The 22,499-nt window shown below is 42.9% G+C and overlaps 2 protein-coding genes across 2 annotated transcripts in view; one reads left to right on the forward strand and one right to left on the reverse strand.

Moving 5' to 3' along the window:
* The window catches only part of RMND5A (required for meiotic nuclear division 5 homolog A), a 37,243-nt gene extending 34,279 nt beyond the window's left edge, over positions 1–2,964 (forward strand). The window contains exon 9 of the mRNA XM_050943411.1: positions 1,247–2,964. Within this exon, the coding sequence (XP_050799368.1) occupies positions 1,247–1,310 (64 nt within the window). The 3' untranslated portion in view covers positions 1,311–2,964. The remainder of the gene's footprint in view (positions 1–1,246) is intronic.
* Positions 2,965–10,684: 7,720 nt separating this feature from the next.
* CD8A (CD8 subunit alpha) lies at positions 10,685–22,264 on the reverse strand. The gene is made up of 6 exons (XM_050943456.1): positions 22,175–22,264; positions 21,093–21,467; positions 19,909–20,001; positions 19,295–19,411; positions 18,337–18,367; positions 10,685–13,008 (listed from the first exon to the last, which is right to left on the reverse strand). Exons 1-6 carry the CDS (start codon positions 22,218–22,220, stop codon positions 12,957–12,959), a joined length of 714 nt encoding a protein of 237 aa, XP_050799413.1. The 5' UTR covers positions 22,221–22,264; the 3' UTR covers positions 10,685–12,956.
* Between the last annotated feature and the right edge of the window lie 235 nt (positions 22,265–22,499).

Consider the following 22,499-nt stretch of genomic DNA (forward strand, 5'->3'; position numbering starts at 1 on the left):
TAAGTCTCATTCTTTTCCTATTAGCAAAGTGTGGGCAGTGACCAATTTTAAGGTTAAAATAGTGAGTTTGGGGTGAGAGAAGACTCCATAAACACAGAATGGGTGGAAGCTAGTTGAAATTCTGATGGCTGACTTCAAAGCAGGGTAGCATTGTCGGTGCACTAGAACAATAACAGTGTGAGTTGGCTATATATTATACTTTTATACGACACTGAAGGACCTGATATAAGAATCTCAATAGATAGGATTACATCACTTTGAAAAATTAGCCTTCCATTTTACAAAAACTATAAGTACCAATTAATTATTGCTGCATGAAGGCTCAGGTTTTCTATACATTGTGTTTTCTGCTGAGAGCAAGGTTAATCACACACTAAAAAATATTTTTTTCTAAAAAAGGGAAAAAGGGTCGCGTAGGATGGGGGAGACCCTTGGAGGAAACTAGGGTAATCAAATAACTTAGAGCAGATGAATATTTCTGCAATGGTGATTTCATGTTATTTGTTAGCTACTTAGATTTGGAGGGGACGGGAAGAAAAGTGGGAAATAAGGAAAGTACTTTTTTAGGAAGGGAACCTCTCCAACTATTGGTAATTCCACTTCAGGACACACTGCATCGATAAAGCATAGAGAGCTGCACAATCTAAATACACTTTAAACTTAATTTTGGCCCAAACTTAAATTTTGTAGTACAAAGGTTTTGTGAAACCAAATATAAAATGTTGCTGGGGTTTTTTTTCAAATGAAAATTTTGGATGTCTTCTATTTTTCATATTCACTGCTGGGTTAGAAACTGTCTAGATGTTAACTGTAAGTGACGGGTCTAATTTCATAGTCCAAACAGCAAAATGCAGCAAGCAGCCGCACAGGATAAAGAATTAATTTTAAAATCTAACTTCTTCATTTTTAATAATCTAGGTGTGACTAATAAGGTAAGTAGCAACTACATCTTTAAAAAAAATTATTCTAACTCTGGCTTGGATCCCTTTATAGCTAGGGGATCTGTTCAGTGGAGCAGAAGAAAGCATTATGCAGAAAGGGCTATCTAGTCTTTTTTTCCTGCCTACCCTATCAAATTTAATTGACAACTAGGTGCTATTATAATATAAATAATAATGAATGTAAATGCCTAGTGCTCTGTTATTTCAACATGTCAAAACAAATTGAGATGTCCAGAAATTGCAGTTGCTGCTCCACTACAGGCTGTCATATTAGAACAATCCTAACACATTGTCTTTCTCTCTAGATTAAAATGCCCCTATTGTCCAATGGAACAGAGCCCTGGAGATGCCAAACAGATATTTTTCTGAAGAAATGATTCAATGTGCAGTTTGTAAGTGACACTCTGAATTACAGGTGCATTTCAGAAGAATTAAAAACACTTGTTCCATTTTACACGGCGGACTGAGGACTCCTGTGTTTGTACAAGCTAATGCTACAGAAACTTTGCCAACATTTAGTATATACATACAGAGTGGAAATGCTACAGAAATAATATTACCATAAAGCTTTACTATATTCTTGGTCTCCATATCTGATCAAGTTACCACACCAGCAGTTGTCATTCAGTGCAGGTTTTTGTACTTAATTATATGGTGACTTTTTAAAGTATAAACCGATCACCTCTTCCCTCTTCTCCCCTCAGTATGTTTAATATTCATCCTGCTGTTCTTCTGTCATCCTGTTGATAACTGTCACCCTAGGGAATGTTTGTGGAAAAAGTTTTATTTCCAGTAATGTGTACATAATTCAAAGTAAATACTTCCGAAAAAGTTTGATAAATTGAATAGTGTTATAAAACTAATTTTTTTTCCTGGGAAAAAAAAAAGCTGTGATATATTCTGAGTTTTCTTTCAAACATTTTTTCAATTTTTACATAGAACTCAAAGTAAATGTGCATATATATAAAATATATAAATATATAGCCCTGAGGGGCTAACTGTTAAATTCCATCACTGATTTATAAAAGTGGTGTATGGATAAATTACTACTGGAATGGAGTGGAATAGGGAATCCTATTCCTTTTGCTTTCGTGCTCAAGAAATGTTTGTGTAACAGAATATTCAATAAAATGGAGTTCTAAGTGGAAATGCTTTTAGTCAATGACACTTGGTCTTTGGCCTTTGTAGTCACGTTCTTTGAACTTTGCATTCAGGATTAGGCTATAAATGTCATGTTGCTGTATAGTTTAATAGACAGAGTGTGTTATTTATAAACGGTTAGCAAAGCCAAATAAACGGTCAGAGTATTCATTGTTATATTGGAAAAAAACAACCACCCATGTCCTGATGCAATCTACTGATCACAAATCTGCACCTTGCAGGATTGGGCCCTACATCCTCATATTAGAAGCTAGCAAATTTTCTGTAGCTTGAAAACACTTTGCTTCTAGCCTTGCATTTCATACTAGACTATTACTGCCAGTGCCACTTTTTCCTGCTCAGTTTGTTATATCGTTGACTAGGTGAATTTGTACTCATAAACCAGATGTAGATCATGGCAGTTAAACCTTTTCTAGTGTGAATATATTTGTATTTATTGCACTGTACTATAGTAGGGCAAACAGCCATATGGCATGTTAAGATACATGTAAAAATATATTTCTGTATTGTGTAATAATCCCCCCCCCAGCTTATCTGATTGAATTCTGACACACTGTTTGAATGCACTAGTACAATGCACGACGGAGAAGAACATCGCTGAGAAATCTACATTTTTGCATCCCTGTTTCGTCTGATTTAAGAGATGGACTTGGGCTCAGTGGCAATGGACACTCTGAATGAGACAAGAGAAGCAAACCAAGACACATTAATTTGAATATGTGTTCAGTACGTGTGTGGAAAAAATAGAGCTCTGTGTGTGTGACTTTTTTCTGCAATTAAATTGTATTCATACTGACTTAAAAAAAATGAGGCTAAGTGGTGAAATCAACAATAAACGGATGAGGATATTATTTTTAATGTAGATTTTTAGTCTTGGTGAAGTTACTTTTAATCTTGAGTGGAATTTCTTTATTTGGCATTTCAGCAAAATAACGTGTATTGTAAAGAAAAATGATGTAAATGTAATTTAAAAAAATGTTATTTTATCTTTCCACTTTGTAACATATAGTGCTATCTATAATGCTGGTGCAGTGGGATCACTATAAACAAAAGCTAATTTATGTGGTGTCCTGAACAGAGAATTGTTCATAACATACAAATAGTGCCATTTGTATTAAGTAGGTAGATTCTCCTGTGTAATCAAAATATGCTCAGGCCCGGGGACAGAGATAGGGATTACTAGGGAACTGGTTTTTGTTCTCTGGTTCTCCATCTGACTCCATCCTGGCCTGCAAGGACCAGCTTCTAATCCATGGCAGCTGATGGTCCCTAAAAAGACTGGTTTCAAGGTAGCCCGCTGGCCCTCCAGGATCTCCCTAGCTGGGACCTTGTGGGCCATTTCCATTTTCTTTGCGTTGCCTGAGTGGTGCAAAGAAAGCAGAGCAGGACCAAGCACCTGGGCCTCGTTAGTGCTCCGCCTGCTGCTTTTCCCAAATATGGAACCTATGCGTGTTCTTCAGCGTTGGACTAGCTTTGAGCTCTGCCTGCTGCTTTTCCCACACTGCATGTGTTTTATGATGTTGAATACAGTGAGAACACCAACCAAAATGTCCCCTTTCTGGCTACATGCATGGGGTCTTTATCTTGCTTCGATGCAGTAAGTGTTGCTTTCCCATATCAGTGTGTTGATTAGGGTCTCCTAGCTGGAGTCTGATAAAGTTGATAGTGCCTGAGTGGAGCTGTTCCCTGTCAGGACATCTGGGCTCTTTTAAGTGCAAGGTATTGCAGGTTGGAAAACATCATCCCAACTCTCCATACGAAATGATGGGGTCTAGATTAGCTGTTACCACTCAACAAAAGATCACGGCATCATCATGGCTAGTTCTCTGAAAATATCTGCTCAATGTGCAGGAGCAAGCAAAATTACCAATATTAAGAACCACTGGGAAAGGAATAGAAAATGAGACAGAAAATATCAAAATGCCACTATATAAATCCATGGTACACCCACGTCTTGAATACTGCATGCAGTTCTGGTCGCCCCATCTCAAAAAAGATATATTAGAACTGAAAAGGTGCGGAGAAGAGCAACAAAAATGATTAGGGGAATGGAACAGCTTCCATATGAGGAGAGATTAAAAAGTCTGGAATAGTTCATCTAAGAAAAGAGATGACTGAGGGGGGTTATGATGGAGATCCATAGAATCAGGACTGATGTGGAGGAAGTGAATAGGGAGGTGTTATTTACCTTTCACAAGAATCAGGGGTCACCCAATTTAATAGGCGGGAGATTTAAAACTAACATAAGGAAGCACTTCACACAATGCAGTCAACCTGGAGAATTCCTTGCGAGGGAATGTTGTGAAGGCTAAAAGTATAATTGGGTTAAAAAAAGAATTAGATAAATTAATGGAGGACAGGTCCATGAATAGCTGTTAGGGATGGTCAGGGATGCATCCCCATGCTCTGGGTGTCCCTAAACCTCTGACTTCTAGAAGCTGGGACTGGACAATAGGATGGATCACTTGATAATTGCCCTGTTCTATTAATTCTCTCTGAATCCCTTCTGGCACCGGCCACAGTTGCAATACAGAATCCTGGGCTACATGGATCATTGGTCAGACCCAATGTGACTAGGGCCCTATCAAATTCATGGTCCCTTTTGTTCAATTTCACGGTGATAGGATTTTAAAAATAATAAATTTCATGATTTCAGATATTTAAATCTGAAATTTCGTGGTGGTGTAACAGGTGTAGGGTCCTGACCCAAAAGAGCTGCGGGGGAGTTGCCAGGCTATTGTATGGGGGTCACAGTATTGCCACCATTATTTCTATTCTGCTGCTGGCTGGGAGCCCAGCACTGAAGGCAGTGCGCCGTTTGCAGCAGCGCAGAAGTAAGGATGGCATGGGACAATAATGCCACCCTTACTTCTCCGCTGCTGCCTTCGGAGCTGGGCCCTCAGCCAGACACCCAGCTCTAAAGGCAGCAATGCAGAAGTAAGGGTGGTGTGGAATGGTATTGGCATTCTTGCTTCTGCGCTGCTGCAAACGGCAATGCTGCCTTCAGAGCTGGCTGCCTGGCCAGCAACTGCCACTCTCCAGACACCCAGCTCTGAAGGCAGCGCAGAAGGGTAGCAATACAACATCCTCCCTACAATAACCCTGGAACCCCTCCTTTTGAGTCAGGACCCCCAGTTTGAGAAATGCTGGTGAAATCTGTAGAGAATAGGGTAAAAGTACACAAAAGACTAGATTTCACAGTCCGTGACAGGTTTTTAGGGCCCTAAATATGACATTCTTATTCTCTCTTGCCTCTTGAGTATTTCTCAACAGGTTGTTTTACTGTGAACAAGCTTCTTCCTGCTTGGGACTCTGGGAATGCTAGCTTTGTGAGTCCCAGTTCCTGAGGAGCAGTTGTTTCGTGTTCATTCTCTCACCCAGTGAGTTAGAAGGTGCGCAGTTTGTGCAGGAAGAATGGAAAAGCCTAGGCCAGAGTCGCAACCTTGCAGTATGAGGAGACCATCGACCTTATTCATCTTCCCTCATCCTCACTGAATGTGAGGCAGGTATGAGTCATTCAGCCATGCCACCAGAATCTTTATACCACACCTTCATGTTTTGCCTTTTATCTAATGCATATCTGTAAATATATTTAAATGGAAATAATTTAAAACAATAGCTTTACTATTTTCATCATACTCTGATTTTGCATTATGTGTACTAAGTCCTTTGCAGTCCCGTTCCTGGTAAAAGCAATCTACATTTGCATTAACAGGAATTATTTGCAGTTTTTAACCCCCACTCCCACCTCCAAGAGACGATGCTAGCAAGTATTTTTTTTTTAATAATAATATTTTAAATACCCATTGTTTTATAGCAATGGAATAGGGGTTCTCAAGCACTTTCATAGCATGAACTATATTTAAATACCGTAAAAGTTCATAAGACATCTCCCTTCCCGTTTGTGAAGACTTCTCCCACGTGCCATTGCAATAATGTCCCTTGTAGCAAATCCAGAAAGTGCTTACATGGAAAAATGGTTGGAGCATTTAATGAGTTTACAGCAGTCTTTGATGTAATTTAGCAGCTATAAATAAGAGAGACAACACCGTATGATGTAAATGCTTCACAGAGCGATTCACTATAAGAGCTGCACAGTAAAATCAGAAATGGAAGTCAGAGCATTCTTCTCGTAGCTCCCTCATTCTCCCTGGCATTCACTGTGAGCTTCTCCCATTTTAATGGTGATGAAATGTTACTTTATAAACCCAGGGCCCAGATTATCTCCACCTGCTCTAAGACCTGAGGAGAGGGCTCTAAGGGAGGGAATTTCTCTGAGAATTCCTTTCAGAGATTCCTCCATGCTGCTCCAAGCTTTGTTCCTTGTGTTGCACCACTGAGGAAAGCAGATGTTCTAGCCTCACCTACCATGGGATCTCTCTGGCCATGGCTGCACTCGGGACCTCCAGCTAGGAGCTCTATAGAAAAGATAATGCAGCCTCTGTCTGTGTAATCTAGTCTGGGGATTCTCCATGGGAACAGAGAGCAATGAACATGACCCAGCTGTCTTGATCTACCTACCCCACCACCAGTGTGATCCCATGGGGCTGGATTGGGGGAGATAGTGCAGCAGAGAGTGCTGGGGGCGGAAGAGGGGTGATGTGGAACCAACTAATTTATAACACAGAATAGAATGGGTTGTTTTCATGTTGACATTTAAGAATCTCACATTCATAGTCAGTGTGTGTGTATAAGTAGCACTGATCCCATGTTCTTTGGTAAACAATATATATATATACTCCCTATTTCTCTGTTCTCTTAAAGTAGCAACATACCCTTCAACAGAGAGTCACCACCTTTGCCTTACATTTATAATCAATGTAACTAGAAAATATGGTGAATGTGAAATAATTAGTGCAATTGCCTGTAACCTAGCAATGCACAGTCCCATTGTATCCCAGCAAGCCAGTGGTGCGGAGGCTTTTCCTGTCAGGGATGCTGAGATTTTTAAGCTAAATATCCTTCCCTTCCCTCTGAAACAGTTAGCTCTGGCCTTGAAAGAAGGAACGTGTTGCATAAGTATTGTGACGAGGCTTCTTTAAGCTCAAAAATATGGAGATCTTGCTAGGCTCATCAGTGTATCCATGAAGACTGGTTATTTTAAAAGGTGAGGTGTTATTTAGCTTTATCTTTTGGAAGGAGTCTAGGAAGGGCAATGCGTTTTTGGGCATCAGACCAAATAACCTGGATTTGGACTGGCATCTAGAAAAGGAACAATCGCTGCATTTGGCTGTGTGATCTCAAATGCTGTTCTTTTTACAGCAGCTACAGCTGTGCTACGCACTTGAGAATGCTCCTGAGGAGAAAATACTTACGGTGCTATTAAACTTCTCTCCAGCAGAGTGCAGTTTGGTGATTTAGCATGAAGCGTATATGAATAGTTACAAAATTTCTTGAAATAGGTGTTGGGATTAAACTAGATATGCAAAATAGGTAGGACTGCAAATGTCTTTTTAGACAATACGTAGGAGAGTTATTATTTTTGTTTCTTTGTATCATATTTGGTTTTGGTAATATTCTACTTAACATTATTTATACATCTCCCGTAGCTGTGGTATATAATGATGTTTTGAAGGACTGTGAACAGCAAATGCTGTTTTAAGGATATGAGAGAGACAAGGTGGGTGAGGGAATATCTTTTACTGGACCAACTTCTGTTGGTGAAAGAGAGAAACTTTCGAGTTCCACAGAGCTCTTCTTCAGGTCATTGACGGAAAAGACATTAATAACTGTGCATAATATAATGTCTCTCTCTTTGTGACAAAAAATACACAATGAGCCCATTTTACCATATTCCTGCAGCACCTTTCTGTACACATCAGGGATCATTGCAGAGCTAATCCAGTGTGAGTAAGAGTTTAAGGGAGCCAGTGTGGATATGAGAAAAGGATTGGTTCTCTTTCCCAGAGCCCTACAGTAGGTATTTGTAGACTAAATTTTCAAAAGTGACTAGTGATTTTGGGTGCCTCAGTGTTTAGGGCCTGATTTTTAGAGGGCAGATGTTCAGTGCTTTCTGGCAATCAGGCTCCATCAGGGTGTCCAGACCTTGGCACCTAAAACCATGAGTCACTTTTGAAAACATAGGCCTGGGTGCCTAGTCATCGGACCATGGAACCTTTTCAAGCCTTATGGTTGGAAATGCAGGTATGTTCCTCATGCCTACCATCTCTCGGTTGATGCTATAATTAACCCAGTTCCTCTACTCCCCAGTTCCTCTTTCTGTGCCAAACTCAGGGATCTAGATACTTTTCCCTTCTCTTGCTCTGTCCAGGAAAATGGTGTGAAATCTCTGCCCTGGAGCTAGTTCTGTGCTTCACTCTATTGTGAACTTTAAAAAAAAATGATTTCATATGTTGTTAAGTTTATAAGATCCTTTTGGATCTGGTTATTATTGTGGATCTGGCACAATATCAAACAATCAATGAGTTGAAGAGATGCACCACATTCCCAGCAGATTCCCATCCTCTGATGGGTACAGGATATGTCTCTCTTGATTAGGAAAAGGCTATTCAGCAAAGAATTGCCCAGTGTCCCAGCCTCTTTCCAAAGAATTACCAAGCAAGGCTCTAAAACTTTCTGGTGTGAGGGAGCTTTAACAACTCCAGAGCTGGAGAGGTCTTCTGCAAAGTGAAGCTCTCCAGGCATAAGTGGCACGGCAGTGAAACCTGCCTCAGATCTGAAGTTTGGTGGTTCCATGGAGAACTGGGGTCTCTGGAGAAGATGCCCTGTAGGAAGTCCCAGAAATAACTCAAGAGACCTCAGAATCCAAGCTCCTCAGAGAGAGTCTGAGAGGCTACTTCTGTGGGTTCCACAGCTCCAACATGTCACTTGAGGAAGGACTCAGACAGAGATTTGATTGGGTGAATTTGGCCAAGCCTTACTGTGGTCAGACCCCCTGGACCCTAAGGATTTCGCCAGAAAAAGGGCCTTCTTTGGAGTGATGTTCACTTGCTTAATGTTTGGACAACTGTACAGTTTGTGGCACTAGGCATTACTAATACCACTCACGAGAACACACTGCAGTTATAATACTTTGCACTGATACAGCAGTTTCCAAAACACTCGAGATCTTGACAAGGCTAGGTCTTTAACGCAGCAGGAACTAAAGCACAGAGAAGTTGTGGTTTGAAAACAACTCAGTGGCAAGGCTGATAGTAGGATTTCCCATTATAGGTTTCCCAGTCACTAGACTATGCTGATTGCCTGTAGTTTTAGAGACAGGCATGGAAGCCCTTGTAAATACGCAATAGGTGTAAACAGATACAAAGGCCACCAACTTTGCTTCGGGTTCTGAAAACCAACACAAACTATGTGGCCTTTAGTTGTGCGGTTAACATAATGTCATTAAAATGCCTCAATGAGCACACAGCTCTCAGGGGATGTCACAGCTGGAGGGGTTCTCTGATCTTTCTCTCAGTTACTGTAAAAAGTGGTTGGATGATTATTTTTAAAAGGACAAATGCTACTATTGAGTAGAGCAACACACCTTGGCCTTTGTTTTGATGTATGGGGGAAAGAAAAGGACAAAACTTTTTTAAAAGTTCCAACTAGTGAGATTTTCTACGGTTCTATTTAGGACAGCTCAACTCTCTTAGTCTGAGCTCAGTGCAGTGAGATTGTAATACCTGTTTTACAGACCCCAGAGATATAGTTTTAGGTACAGAAACTATTTCTGAGCCCCCCCATTATTCCTTAGGGGAAAGTATTAACCCAGAGTACAGCTTCTCTTAGGAACCGAGGAGATGCCGTACTGGATCAGGTTAGGGTTCCTTCTAGTCTAGTATCTGTCTTTGACAGTGGCCAGATGCTTCAGAGGAAACTATAAGAAATGCTTTGGTGGATAATTTTGGAATAATCTCCCCAAAGGGGAAGGTTCTTCTGAACCTCTTGTAAGCTAGAAGTTGGCTTATGCCCTGCAGCATGAATGTATATGCTCCCTTCTTAACAAACATTAACAAAAAATCTGTCTACTGTAACTGTGAATACACTCAATGAGGCACTATTGTTCAGAGGCTATGGCAGTGGACTGGGTGTAAGGAGACCTGGGTGCTACTCCCAGTTTTGCCCCTGACTCCTCTGTGAGCTTGGGCATGCCATTTCCCCTCTCTGTGCCTCTATTTCTCTTCCTACCCTTTGTATGTGCAGACTATAAATTCTGGGGCAGGGACTGTCTCTTATGATGTGTAAGTAGAGCATTTAACACAATGGGGCCTGTAGGTGCTGATGCAATATAGCTAACTCTCTCTATATATGTCTAGTTCTTTTTTGAATCTTGCTCTGCTCTTGGCTTCAGTAATATCTTGTGGCAATGAGTTCCACAGGTTAATTATGCATGCTGTAACAAAGTTATCCAAGTTATTAAGCTAACTGCATCTCTGACTCCTTCTGGTCTCGTCACATGCACCCCTCTCAGGTCTTGGACCTCACGCCATCAACTCTCTTGGTATAGAATCATGTGACTCTCCCACTCTGCAGTCCCCTGTAATCAACCGTGGATACCTTGGCAGGTCTCATTTATCCTCAGTGCCTGCAGTTCCATCCCCTCTGGTTCAATGACAGTGATAACTAGTGACCAGGCAGCATTCGTCAAGCAATGTATTATTTATTTAGTACAAAAGGCTTTCAGACAAAACAAATCTTAAAACAATCAACATCCTACATGCTAGCTTGTCTTTCGCTAAGGCTTACCATTCCCTGGATCTGGGGAAAGATCCTAATCTTTCAGACTTCTCCACAGAACCTCTCTCTGGGTCTGTCACACATGCTGACAATTGATCCTCCTTCTCCTGAGGAGGCGTAACTGTTTATAGTCCTCTGATAGCAGAACAGCGATGTCACTTTGGCCTAGGGCCTGGAGGAATGCCATTGTCTTACAATTGTCCCTCACACTCCCTCCCTCCCTGAACCCCATGTTTGTTGGGAGGGTTGCTTACCTCTAGCTATTTTGTAGCTTTCCTGCTTGCTTTTCTCACAGCCTCCTATTAAGTCAGATCGATACCTTCATTCAGGAAATTCCAATAACCCACCATATTCTACTGTAACTTCCCTTTACAGAACAGGTCACATGCAGTGTTCATAACATTCTTATATCTCAGTATTCACAGATTATTACATGGCATCTCAACGTCTGTCACAAAAGGATTTCTTGGTCTAGTGAATGGGACTACTCACAAGTCTCGGGTAGGCACAAGCTTAAGGACTTTAGTAAATTGGGGCCACACTTATTATCAGATTCATTGTTTAAGAAGAGAGACACTTGGGATGTTGGAAGTGGATTTGGATTGTGTTACTGCCAATACAGATGGGAACATTTTGCCCGGCTGATGTGTATAAATATATAGTAAGAGATCTCTCTTTCCAGTTAACATCTTGTACCTACAGACTTATAAGGACTTTATCTCTGAAGTATTTACAGGTTTAGCATGACAGTAAGGTACGGAAGTATTATTGTCCCCATTTTACAGATGGGAAGCTGAGGCACAGAGCAATTAAGGTTACAGACTGTGGTAGACCTGGGATTTGAACCCAGGTCTTCTGAAGCCTAGTCCGGTATCTTTAACCACAGCAACACCTTTCTTCTGTTACTCAAATCTCTCAGCAAAAAGGTCATTTATATTTTTAATTTAGTTCTCTAACTTTTCTGAGGCTAAGAAGAGGAAAAGGAAATGTACTTTAGTGAGACTATCTAGAAGTATAGTTGAATTGTTCCACAGTATTTATACTGATTGTTGGGAACAGAAATATTGAAAAACGTTATGGCAATTATAGCAAGAAAATATTTACATCAACTACATAGTCGAAAAAACTAAGCTCTTTCATTCTGTGCTTAAAACACTAGTTTGCGGAAGGGAGAGTGGGCTTAGATTTACTCTTTTGCCACTTACCTGTGGGTGCCAAGAAATAGGATGAATCCTGCATACCTTGTCAGTCAAAACTCCCCCTGAAGTCAGTGAGAGTCTACCTGAGTAAGGGCAGAATGCTGGGGCCTGCAATCTTTAGTCTTTGGAACCGTAAAGGAAATAACAGAACCTTTTTAGCATTTGCCCTTTCAACCCTGCATCATGTTTCTAAAAGTTTTATAGTTTCATTGATTTTAGCCATTAATACTAAACTCTGATTGTTCAAACTTATTTGGCTTTTTGCCCCATTTTAAAATTAAAAAATAAAAATTAGCCAGTGCTAATGCCCCACTACCAGTTAGCTTGGTATTGGGATGCTCATTAAATACCTTTTATCTCCTTTCCCCATTGTAGACATCATCACAAATAAAAATGTCTTCACGATGGCCTCAGTCCCACATCGCTGAAGTGAATCAGAGCTTTACCACTGACTTCAGTTGCTGCAGGATCACACACTTCGTTGCGGCAGGCCTAATCTGGCAGGCTTTACTCGGTTTTTATGCAAACAAAATTCCCAAAAGACTGAATGTTGAGGTCTTTACTTAGCTGTTGAAGTCAATTGGTATATATCTAAGTAAGGACAATAAAAATCTCAGGATTTGCACCACAGACTTCAGTAAGTGGGGCTTTGCTAGAGTTATGGACTATGTCTTTTGGCATATTTTGCTTTTTTATGACTTGGAAACCAGCTTGAAAGATTCAACCAAGAAAATTTTGGAGGGATTACACTTTAAAATCCAGGCAATAGAATTGATGTAGACAGTGGCTGGTGTCCAGCATTATCTATATGCTCTTTTTGAACAGTTTGCCTTTTAAAAAATCAACAGAATAGAAAGTACAAGAACAATTTAAAAAATAAACTGAGGGCGAGAATGAGTAATGGAAATGGACGCAGGGTTTGTTTATGCAGTCACAGCTCCCGTTTGGAGATCCAGATGCAAATGGCTCAGTCACGTTACGTGTATCTGTTTGGCATGCTGGGTTTTCCATTGCTCCCATTCATAGGCCTAAGGGGAGAGGAAAAGGCAATGTTTATAAGTTATTTGGATGTGAAGTGAACAAGAAAATGAGTTCTGTAAAAAAGCAAGATCCACCAGCATTGGTCAGCTCATCTGGCCTTCATCTAAACCAATGGTTCTCAAGTTGTAGGCCATGGAGTACTTCCGGGGACACTTCACACTGGTGAAGCATCTGCCAGTCGTCAACTAGTGACACCTTCTGCTTGCTGTAGCCCGCTCCATAACTCTTTCAGGACCTTACAGAGATTTTTCAATCAACAAATCAGTCCCCAATCTGGATCCTGTACAGCTGCTTCGTATTGTTCTTTGTGATATGGTATTGCCAATCCCAAACATCAAAAATCATGAGTCGGCCCCAGTAATCATGAGACTGCCTTTAAAAGCATGAGATTTCAAAAAAAAAATGCATTTTGGATTCTTTTTATTTGCCTCTGGTTTCTGAGCCTTTGGGATACACTCAGGTTATGTTTTCAGGCATTTCTCTGAGATCATGAGGGCTAGAAATGTCTTTTTTTAATTGAAAGCCGAGACTCTTACATAATCACATGACTCCTGGAGTCAGCACCTTTAAATATTATGAGACTTTTGATAAAATGGCAAGAATTAACTTGTGGCTCTTTGGAGGAAGTACAACCATGATCAAATTTGTCGGGTGTGCCAGACCTGGAGGAGTAACAAGCACTCAGGGAAGAGAACTATAATGCAAAGTGACCTGGATTGATTAGGGCAGTGGGGGCTGCAGGCAACTGGGGGAAATCCAGTACAATGTACTGTAAGGTCCTGCGCAGAGAACAGGAAATAGACACAAAAAAAAGGAGGGAAGTAACTAAGCTGTCAGTACTAACCATGTCAGAGTGAGTATTTGCTATAGTGTCCTTATTAACATAGCTAAGATTCCTGCTTTCTGTAAGGCAGGTGTGGCTTCTGGACTTGGAGGGGGAAAAGGGCATGTGGTCCCTGGGACACTTCTGATCTTAGGAAAATACGTAAATGTTTAAGAACCACAGACTGAAATGTGTACTTTGTAGAGAAGTCTTGTATCAAACATAAGTAGGCTTGGCAGAATTTGATTTTTATTATTTTGATAGAGAATGTCAACATCTATTTTAAAGCAGTTTTAGATTTTTAACGATTTATACATTCACAGTTGCACAATTTATGGGTTTTAAGACATTTTTCTATTTTTATCAACTTAAATTTTTACAGTTGTGGGAAATTATGTGGGACACAGTTATTTCATGACATTAGATGTTGAGATTCAAAAAGTTAGAGCTTTATAAACCATTAAAACACATTGTCAACATCACATGTCAAAATATATAAAGTAAATAGCCTTAAATCAAGCAGTTGTACCTGTTTACATTATTCATTTGCTAGTCCATTTGCAATAAGCCTAATTCAAAAGAATAAATAAGTGGATGTTGACTTTAATAAGCGGGCCGGCTCTGGCTTTTTTGCCGCCCCAAGAAAAAAAAAAAAAAAAAAAAAATAAAACCACCTGCATGGCGGCTGGAGCGGCAAAATGTGCACACACACAAAAAACCTACAGGTCGGCAAAGCGGGAACAAAAAACAACCCACCCCCATTCACTTCAGGCATTTTGTCACCTTGCAGGAAGGGCTCAGTACACACAGGCTCAGGCCCAGGATTGTCAATGTAATGTCTGGAATCACCTTCTATAGTAATCTGTTTCAGCTAAAAGGAAAGTCTAGTGAGTCAGATCTTCAAGCAGTGTAAATCTGCGCCTCTCCAGGGTCTTTGGATGTACACTTGTTTACAGCAGCTGACAATCTAGCTCAGCGTACAGTGCATATTATCACTGAAAATTCATTTGCAGTGGAAAAAATAAACCCTGAAGTTGCCAGTGCTAGTCCTGGAGCCAGATCCTGTTGAGAAGTGTCCTTTATTGTCTTAGCACTGGTCTACACTGGGGGAGAATTGAACTAAGTTACTTCAGTAACATAGCTGAGATCAACATACTTAGATCTACTCACTGTGGTATCTTCATTGCAGTGAGTCAACTGCTGACGCTCCCCCATCGACTCCGCCCGCACCTCTCGGCTTGGAGTACAGGAGTCGACAGGAGAGTGCTCAGGGGTTGATTTATCGCAACACAATAAATTGATCCCCGCTGGATTGATTACTGCCCACCGATCCAGCAGGTAGTTTAGACATACCCTGCGTCGTACCACTGACTTCTGAAGAGCTGTTATTGAAATCAGTGAACTGCTCACCAGAGCAAGGACTACTCCTGTGAATAAAGGTTTTCAGGACAGGGCCTTTAATTCTCATTTCCCATCAATGTCTGTGATATTCCTTTTATTCACTACAGCAAAGTGTAAGGTTTAAAAGCTTCACACTGCAAAAAACAAAACAAAACTGGAACTTCTCCCTTAACAGCTCCTAGCTCAAACATTCTCCAAGATGTTCCTTCTGGCCTGAAACTTTCCAAGCTTTGGTCAGCTGTCAGGTGAATTCCTGGGGAAGTTTGAGTGCAATCCATTCAGTAACCCCTTTCTCTCAGGGTCTCCCCTCCCCAGGAAACCCCCACCCACTATCCCCACCTCACCTCAGATGAGACTACTGCCAATCATCAGCTAGCCCCCATACTCAGGGGCCAACTGCAGTATCAGCCTACTCATCACTGGCAAGGTTGGGTTTGGACCTGCTGCCTTGGCCTACCCCTGGGCTGCTCTCTGCAACCCCCAGAACCTGTTGCCTTCTGCTAGGACACAGCCTGGGGGCTTTCAAGGCTGGAGCTCCCCAGCTCCTCTGCCTTTCCCCCGCTCCACTGTCTCTAGCTCCCTGCAGGCAGGCCCTTCCCCCTCTACAGGTAGAGTGAGACTGCTGCTTTTGGCTTCCCTGGCCTTCTTATAAGGCCCTGTTGCTCAGTTTGGGGTGTGGCCACTTCCCCCAATCAGCCAGGGTTTTACCTTGCCCAGCCCAAGCACTCTGCAGGGCTTTTCCAACCCCCTCTGGGCTAGAGCGGGTGGTCATCCCGCTACAGCTGGGTACTGTACAAACACAGAACAAAAAGCCATGTTGTGGCATGATGACCTCTTGGCCAATACACCAGGGACTGAACTGGGGACATCCAGAGCTAAAAGCAAGAGCTGCTATAGCTTGAACTAAAGTATCAACCCTTTTTAGCTGGGGGCTGTAATAGAGCAAAGTGAATATTTTTTTTTCACCACAAAATGCATTTTTCATGTCACCAAAACTTATTTGCAAATTAGGGTCAAAGTTAGTGGATAGTTTTGGCCAAAAACAATTGGAACTTTATTTTCAAAAATGTTGAAGTGTATCAGTTCAGCCGTTTTAAAACAAAAAATATGGAGTTTTGGTTTCAAAATGGCATTTTGTTTTGAAATTTAACTTTTAGAAAAAGAGAAGGTAAAAAACAATCCCAAATTGAACCAAAAAAACCCCTTGCTTTGGGTTGAACAAAATGTTTCATTTGACCTGAAATAATTTTTTTTTTCATTTGGCAAGGAAAAATCACAAAAATTCACTTCTGGTTCTAACTGAACCATTCCCCCCACCCAGTTCAACCCCCATACTGAAAAAAAATGTGTTATATGCTCAGCTCTTGGCCATAACAACTTCCATCCTCTGTAGATCAGCAGAGAGGGGAACTGTAACACACACTCTGCAGTGGATTAGAATAGCACTTTGCAAGGCAATACATATCTCATTCTGGAGATAGAGTGAGATAATAGAGGCATATATTTTTTAGGTTCCTGTGTAAAGCTGCTATGATGTGGTCACAGTGCTGTGACAGCAGGGTTATATTTAAAGATCAGAAGGCATTTTCATTCTAAAACCCTTTCACAAAACATTACTCTTTGGGCAGCAATTTCTAATGCTTGATCTCAGCTTAGGAGTTCATTTTTAGCAAGTTTTAACAATCTGGTACCATTCTGTATTAGGGAGATATTAAAAACAGTATTGTTCTGATGTTGATTTTTCTCAGATGAATTTGTTCATTTAGGTAGCTCAAAAATAGCTTGTTCTGAAATTAAAAATCTGTCATATGTGGGTCCTGAAGGGGGAATGTGAGTGTAGCTTTGTCTGCAGACATTGGCTTTGCCAAAGAAAAGGCTCTGGAGGTTTGAAAATCCTACCCGCCCCCTTCATTAAATTCAGATTGTCTAAATGCTAATCCCAACCTAGACACTTAGGGCTTGTCTCTAGTATGGATTTGTGCACCAATGTAGTCCCACCAGTGCAAATCCCTAGTGTGCACTCACTGGGACAGTGTAAAAGGAGGCTCACACAAGTGCAACTTCACCCTGTTTAAAACATCTTCCATTGGCCTTCGGCAAGTCATGTAAAGCTATTTGAACCTGCCTGCCTCAGTTTCCCATTAGTCAACACAGTGATGTTGCGAAGTCTCACTGAATGGTGGTAATAGCTTTGAAGCTGGACAATAAGAACGTGACCTTACAAGCTCCTGGTGCGTGGAGAGCCCATGAAGTCTGTGCAGACAGAACTTGTCAGGCTGAGCCTGAATGCTACTTGTCATTACTATTTATTTATTTACTGTTCACAGGTACCTTTCACAGTGCGGTTATCTGAATGTGCCGTCATTTTATTCAAATAACTAAACATGCAATTATCTGGAAAAGAGGGAAAGAAATGATATCCAAAAATAGCCCCAAACTCTATGTTAATGCAACGGAGTCAGCCAGGTCCTGCATCTCTTGCAAGGGGCTGAGTTCTCTGATCCTGATCCAGAAAAGGATTTAAGTACAGCTCAGCTTTAAGCATGTCTGTAGTCCCACTGTCTTCAACAGGATCATGCATGTGCTAAAATATTTTTTGGGGTCCAGCCCAGAGGACTCAGCACCTTGCAGCCCTTAGATAATACAGGCCAATGTGACAGCAAGCCCGCTGGAAAAACAAACTATACTTTCCCCTATTAACCTTGACGGAGACATGTAACATTTGCTAGGTACATTGGGTGATCCCCTAATGAAAGGGCCTACTGTAATTCATAACCACAAAGTCTGCAGCCTGCAAACTCTTTGAGGCATGAACAGTCTTCCTTTGTCTGTACAGTACCTACTCTCTATTGGGTGCTACTGTATTTAAATGGTATATAATAATAACAAAGGAGAAAGGGTTAAAGCAAGAACCTTAAGGCTGGTTTTCCGGACTTAATGGCACAGACAAACCCTCAGAAGTAATATTGTGTGCATGTGAGGGGCCAATGCGTGGGACTTTTTGGCTTGTGGTATCAATTTACTTTATAACACGGTGTGCAAGAAGCCACTGAACTAAAGAGAAAATGTCCCCAAATGGAAGTTTACCAACCTTTTACATTTGCATCTTCGTCTTCTGGTTTCTTTTAAAAGAAAAGATGAAGTTGAAAGAATTAGCAAGCGAGTCACTGTTCAGTAAAAAAGATGCTGCAGCAACACATTACTGGCATTTCCCCTCCTCCCCCCGAAATCATCCTCTGCTAGAGTTGAGTTTATATTTGCTGTAGGTTTGGTCCAGCCCCTGTCTCTTTCAGTTTTCTTTTGGGCAACTCTTAAGCAAGGCAAGTAGTCGGGGCGGCTCTATGTATTTTGCTGCCCCCAGCACGGCAGTCGGGCAGCTTTCGGCATCGCGCCTACGGGAGGTCCACCGGTATCACGGATTCGGCAACATGCAGTACCCGCAGCCGAATTGCTGTTGAAACCACGGGACTGGCAGACCTCCCGTAGGCATGCCGCCGAAGGCAGCCTGAATGCCGCCCTCACAGAGCATGGAGCGCTGGTGCCTGGAGCCGCCCCTGTAAGTAGACCTTATCCAACACATAGTCTTATCGAAGTCAATGAAATTGCTCCCAAGGATAAGAGACACTCATGTGATTAATGGCTGTAGGACTGAGCCTTCGGTTTTTATTCAGGACTAAAACTCAGAACTGGAGCATTGACTGTATGTTCCTGTTTGCGATCGATACCAATCTGGCAAGCCAGTGAAAGTTTGTTTGCAGTGCTTATTTCTACAACGGGCAAGTGGCATGCACTGCCAGAAGAGCACAACCAAATTTACCCCGAATTAACTGAGACCTGACCCTGAAAAAGGACTTTTTCAGTAAAAAGCTAAACAAATTCAGTCTGGAAATAAGGCCTCCTGTACATTTTAACAGTGCAAGTAATTAATGATTGGAACAATTTACCAAGGGTCATTCACCAGCACTGACAATTTTTTGATTTTAAACGCTGCTCTCTGGCCTGGGAGCGTAGGAGTATCTGGCTCAGCTGGATGGAGGGGAGTCACTTACTTTGACACATCGTGATGGTGGCTAGCAGGGCAATGAGGAGGAGAAGGCAGGCGCTCGCTAAGGGGACCCAGACGTACAAGTGACAGGATAAATCCAGCCCTTTCTCTGTGGCTTTCGCTGCAGGAACAAAATAGCGTAAAAAATAAAACTAACCCAGGAGCTTCAGCGATCCTAGGCCCCGGCTCCGCTCCAAGAGGAGGGATCAGGTGGTGGGTGGGGGTGCACGATGCACTCGGTGCAGGGGAGGGAGGGACCGGTGCAGGCTCCACCACGTGCTGTGGAGACAGAAACGGTCTGTGCTGGCAGATAGCAGGGGGAGCCGTTTCTGCTAATTGGCAGCGATCCCAGCTGGGAGGACCGGGCTGGTGCTCGTGCGTGAGCTGCTGAATTTATCGCCGGGACTGGTTTAACGAGCCGCCAGGTTTCCCTCCAGAGGGAAAACACGTGGTCAGCAAATCCAGGCTTGGGCTCTGTCCAGCCCGGGACAGCCAGCGCAAGCCCGGGGGGCCAATGCTGCATGCAGAGCGAGCAGCCAGGGCGTGTGAAATCACAGCCAGCCCAGCCGCTGGGGGCTCTGGCTCCCCCAAAGCTGTGGAGTGAGCCGAAGCCGGTACCTGTGTTAAGGAATTGCTTGCAGTCCCTGGGTTCCGTGGTGGTGCTGGGCTGGGTGGTGGTTGCCTTCGTAGAGGGGGCTGTGGTGGGGGGAGCTGGAAACAAGAATGGAAACAACAGGTAGTGAAGTCAGTCTCTGTCCCTTCTTCTCTCGCTGCCTTCCTCTGTCCCTCCCTCCGGAACTCATTCCCCCAGTAGAACCAATAGACGCTGTGCCCCCACGTACCCATAGCCTGTGTCCACAGCAACTCCTTCCCCAGCCAAGGCTACTCTGTAGGGATCTCCTGGGGCAATCCCAGGCCTGGAACAGACTCCAAAGAGCAGTAAATGCATTCATCTATCTATCTATCTATCTATCTAATCTGGTTTTATACGGCTGCCCATCATCATAGTATCTGGGTGCTTTCCAGTCCACATCAAATCAGTAGCAATAGCAAAGCCCTTACTGGACGTCACAGTGTCTGGCACTTATCCTGTTTTGGGGTCAAAACTCTGCTTGGCTAGGGTTTGGGGTTTGGTTTTTTAAAAGATTTTCTTAATGTTTAGGGGTTGGTTGGATAGAAAGGGTGTCAGTGATGGGGTTTGTTGGGTAGAAGGAATGTTAGTGACGGAGGTTGTTGAGTAGAAGGGGGTGTCAGTGATAGGGTTTGTTTGGTAGAAGTGGTGTCAGTGATGGGTTTGTTGAGTAGAAGAGGTGTCAGTGATGGGATTTGTTGGGTAGAAGGGGGTGTCAGTGTTTTAAACACCATTCCTACGGCATTATCCATGCTGAGCCATGACTAGGAATGGGAAGGGGAAAGTGAGCAGGCATTTATCCCATTGTCTCCAGTCTTCTGAAGGAGGGGGATCACTAGCACTGTATGGGGAAACCTACACCCTGCTCAGGGACACCAACTGCTGGCAGTTACAGGCAGTGAGTGGAGGTGAAGGGCAGTGACAGATAATGAGGGTGAGGCAGATGCAAGGAGGCTGCATGGCTGAGTCATTCAGGGAAAGCAAAACATTGAGAGGGGCGTCTGGGCAGAAGCTCTGAGCAGGGACCCCTGACACCTGCCCACCTGGGCACACAGGAAGAAAGGGCCAGATCTGAGGGATTATGAGGATGATTCTGGGCTGGGAGGGAGGGGGAATGCTGGGGCTCCAGCCCAGGCAGAGGGAGCTGAGATGGGGTGAGGTTGGTGCTGACCTGGCAGGTGGAGTGGGATCCCGGAGCTGAAGTGCAGCCTCTGGTTGTGGTTGACGATGCAATAATAATTGCCCTGGTCCTGCTCCTGGAAGGACTTCACGGTCAGTCTGTAGATGCTGGATTCTCTTTTTGCCTCAAAGCGTGTGGGTGGTTTTCCATTCTCCGTCGGTGCCACCCGGCCGAGGGAGGTAATGAACAAGATGAACTGAGGGGCAGACTGCCTGTGCTGGAGCATCCAGGAGACACCGCTGTCGGACAGGTCACGGCCTGAGAACACACACTCCAGCTCCACCCTGTTTCCCAGGGCTAGGGGGCTGCCTTTATTGCGGAGCCTCACACTCATTTTGCTTCCCTGGCCCTGGGATCTGCAGCAACCTGAGGGAGAGAAATCCACCCAGCACAGTTATCAGCACAGTCACACCCATCCACAGAGAGCGTCCTCAGCACCATCCAAGCCATAGTCTCCTTACTGGGGTCTCAGATCTCACTTAAAGCTCCATCCTCACTGATTAGTGCCTAGACACCCAGAGCAGTGAACCAAGAACATGCACAGGGCTAGGGGATCAACACGCTCTCAGGCAGACTTGGATAATACATTTCAGCAACTGCTAGGATTCAGGGCTACAATGTGCTCAGCGATTGCCCAAGTTCTTACAACAGCTGCCCTAGTTCAAAGATCATCTGATGCACAAAAGCCATCTGGGTGAAAGCTCAGGTTACACTGACATATACCAAGTTTTTTAAATGATGCATAAGTTTTGACTCTCGTAAACCCAAAAAAATCCTTGGGCCAGACTCTGCTCTCAGTCATGCTGGAGTAAATCTGGAGTAATTCCACTGGCGGCACCTGCATGACTGAGCTCAGGCTCTGGGCCATTTTCTCTATTCGCTCACAGAAACAAAGTAAAACAGAAAACTGAAAATTAATCTGGTGGGTTTGTTTGCTTTTTAATCTTTGTTTTGACTCCTTGTCCATTCATTTTGACTCCTCCATTCAGATGACTCTGGAGAGACCACCCTAAACTCCCATTATTAATTACCCTTCTTAAAGAGGTTACACTAAATAGCGATTCTGTACTCACATAAGCTCAGACTGAGAAAAAACAGCAAAGAAACGAATCTGGCCATTATATCCTTGTGCTGACGGTTCTCAAGAAAGGCGCAGCAGAGCAAAGATGAATTCGCTGGTTTGGCTTGATAGGACGTAGTGCTTTTTGAAGAGGATGTGATGTCAGCAAACATCGTAGGAAAGTTTCTCAGCCTCCAAAATTAAACGAACCAAGAGGAGAAGAATTCATCCCTCAGTCAGTCTTGGTTCATTTTTAAATATTGATTTCAATCATCTTTCCATATTTAAGGCCAAACGCTTTTGCATCATAATCAGGGATGATCTGTCACGTATCTATC

The sequence above is a fragment of the Gopherus flavomarginatus genome, chromosome 3 (assembly GCF_025201925.1).
Source record: "Gopherus flavomarginatus isolate rGopFla2 chromosome 3, rGopFla2.mat.asm, whole genome shotgun sequence".
In the NCBI taxonomy this organism is placed as follows: domain Eukaryota; kingdom Metazoa; phylum Chordata; order Testudines; family Testudinidae; genus Gopherus; species Gopherus flavomarginatus.

Bases quoted from the DNA above. Each gene is read 5' to 3' on its own strand.
- CD8A (XM_050943456.1), bottom strand. From the start codon at position 22,220: ATGGCCAGATTCGTTTCTTTGCTGTTTTTTCTCAGTCTGAGCTTAT. The intron at 20,002-21,092 runs GTCAGCACCAAC...TCTTGTTTCCAG, and splicing joins GATCCCACTCCACCTGCCAG to CTCCCCCCACCACAGCCCCC. The intron at 19,412-19,908 runs GTACCGGCTTCG...TTGTTCCTGCAG, and splicing joins CAAGCAATTCCTTAACACAG to CGAAAGCCACAGAGAAAGGG.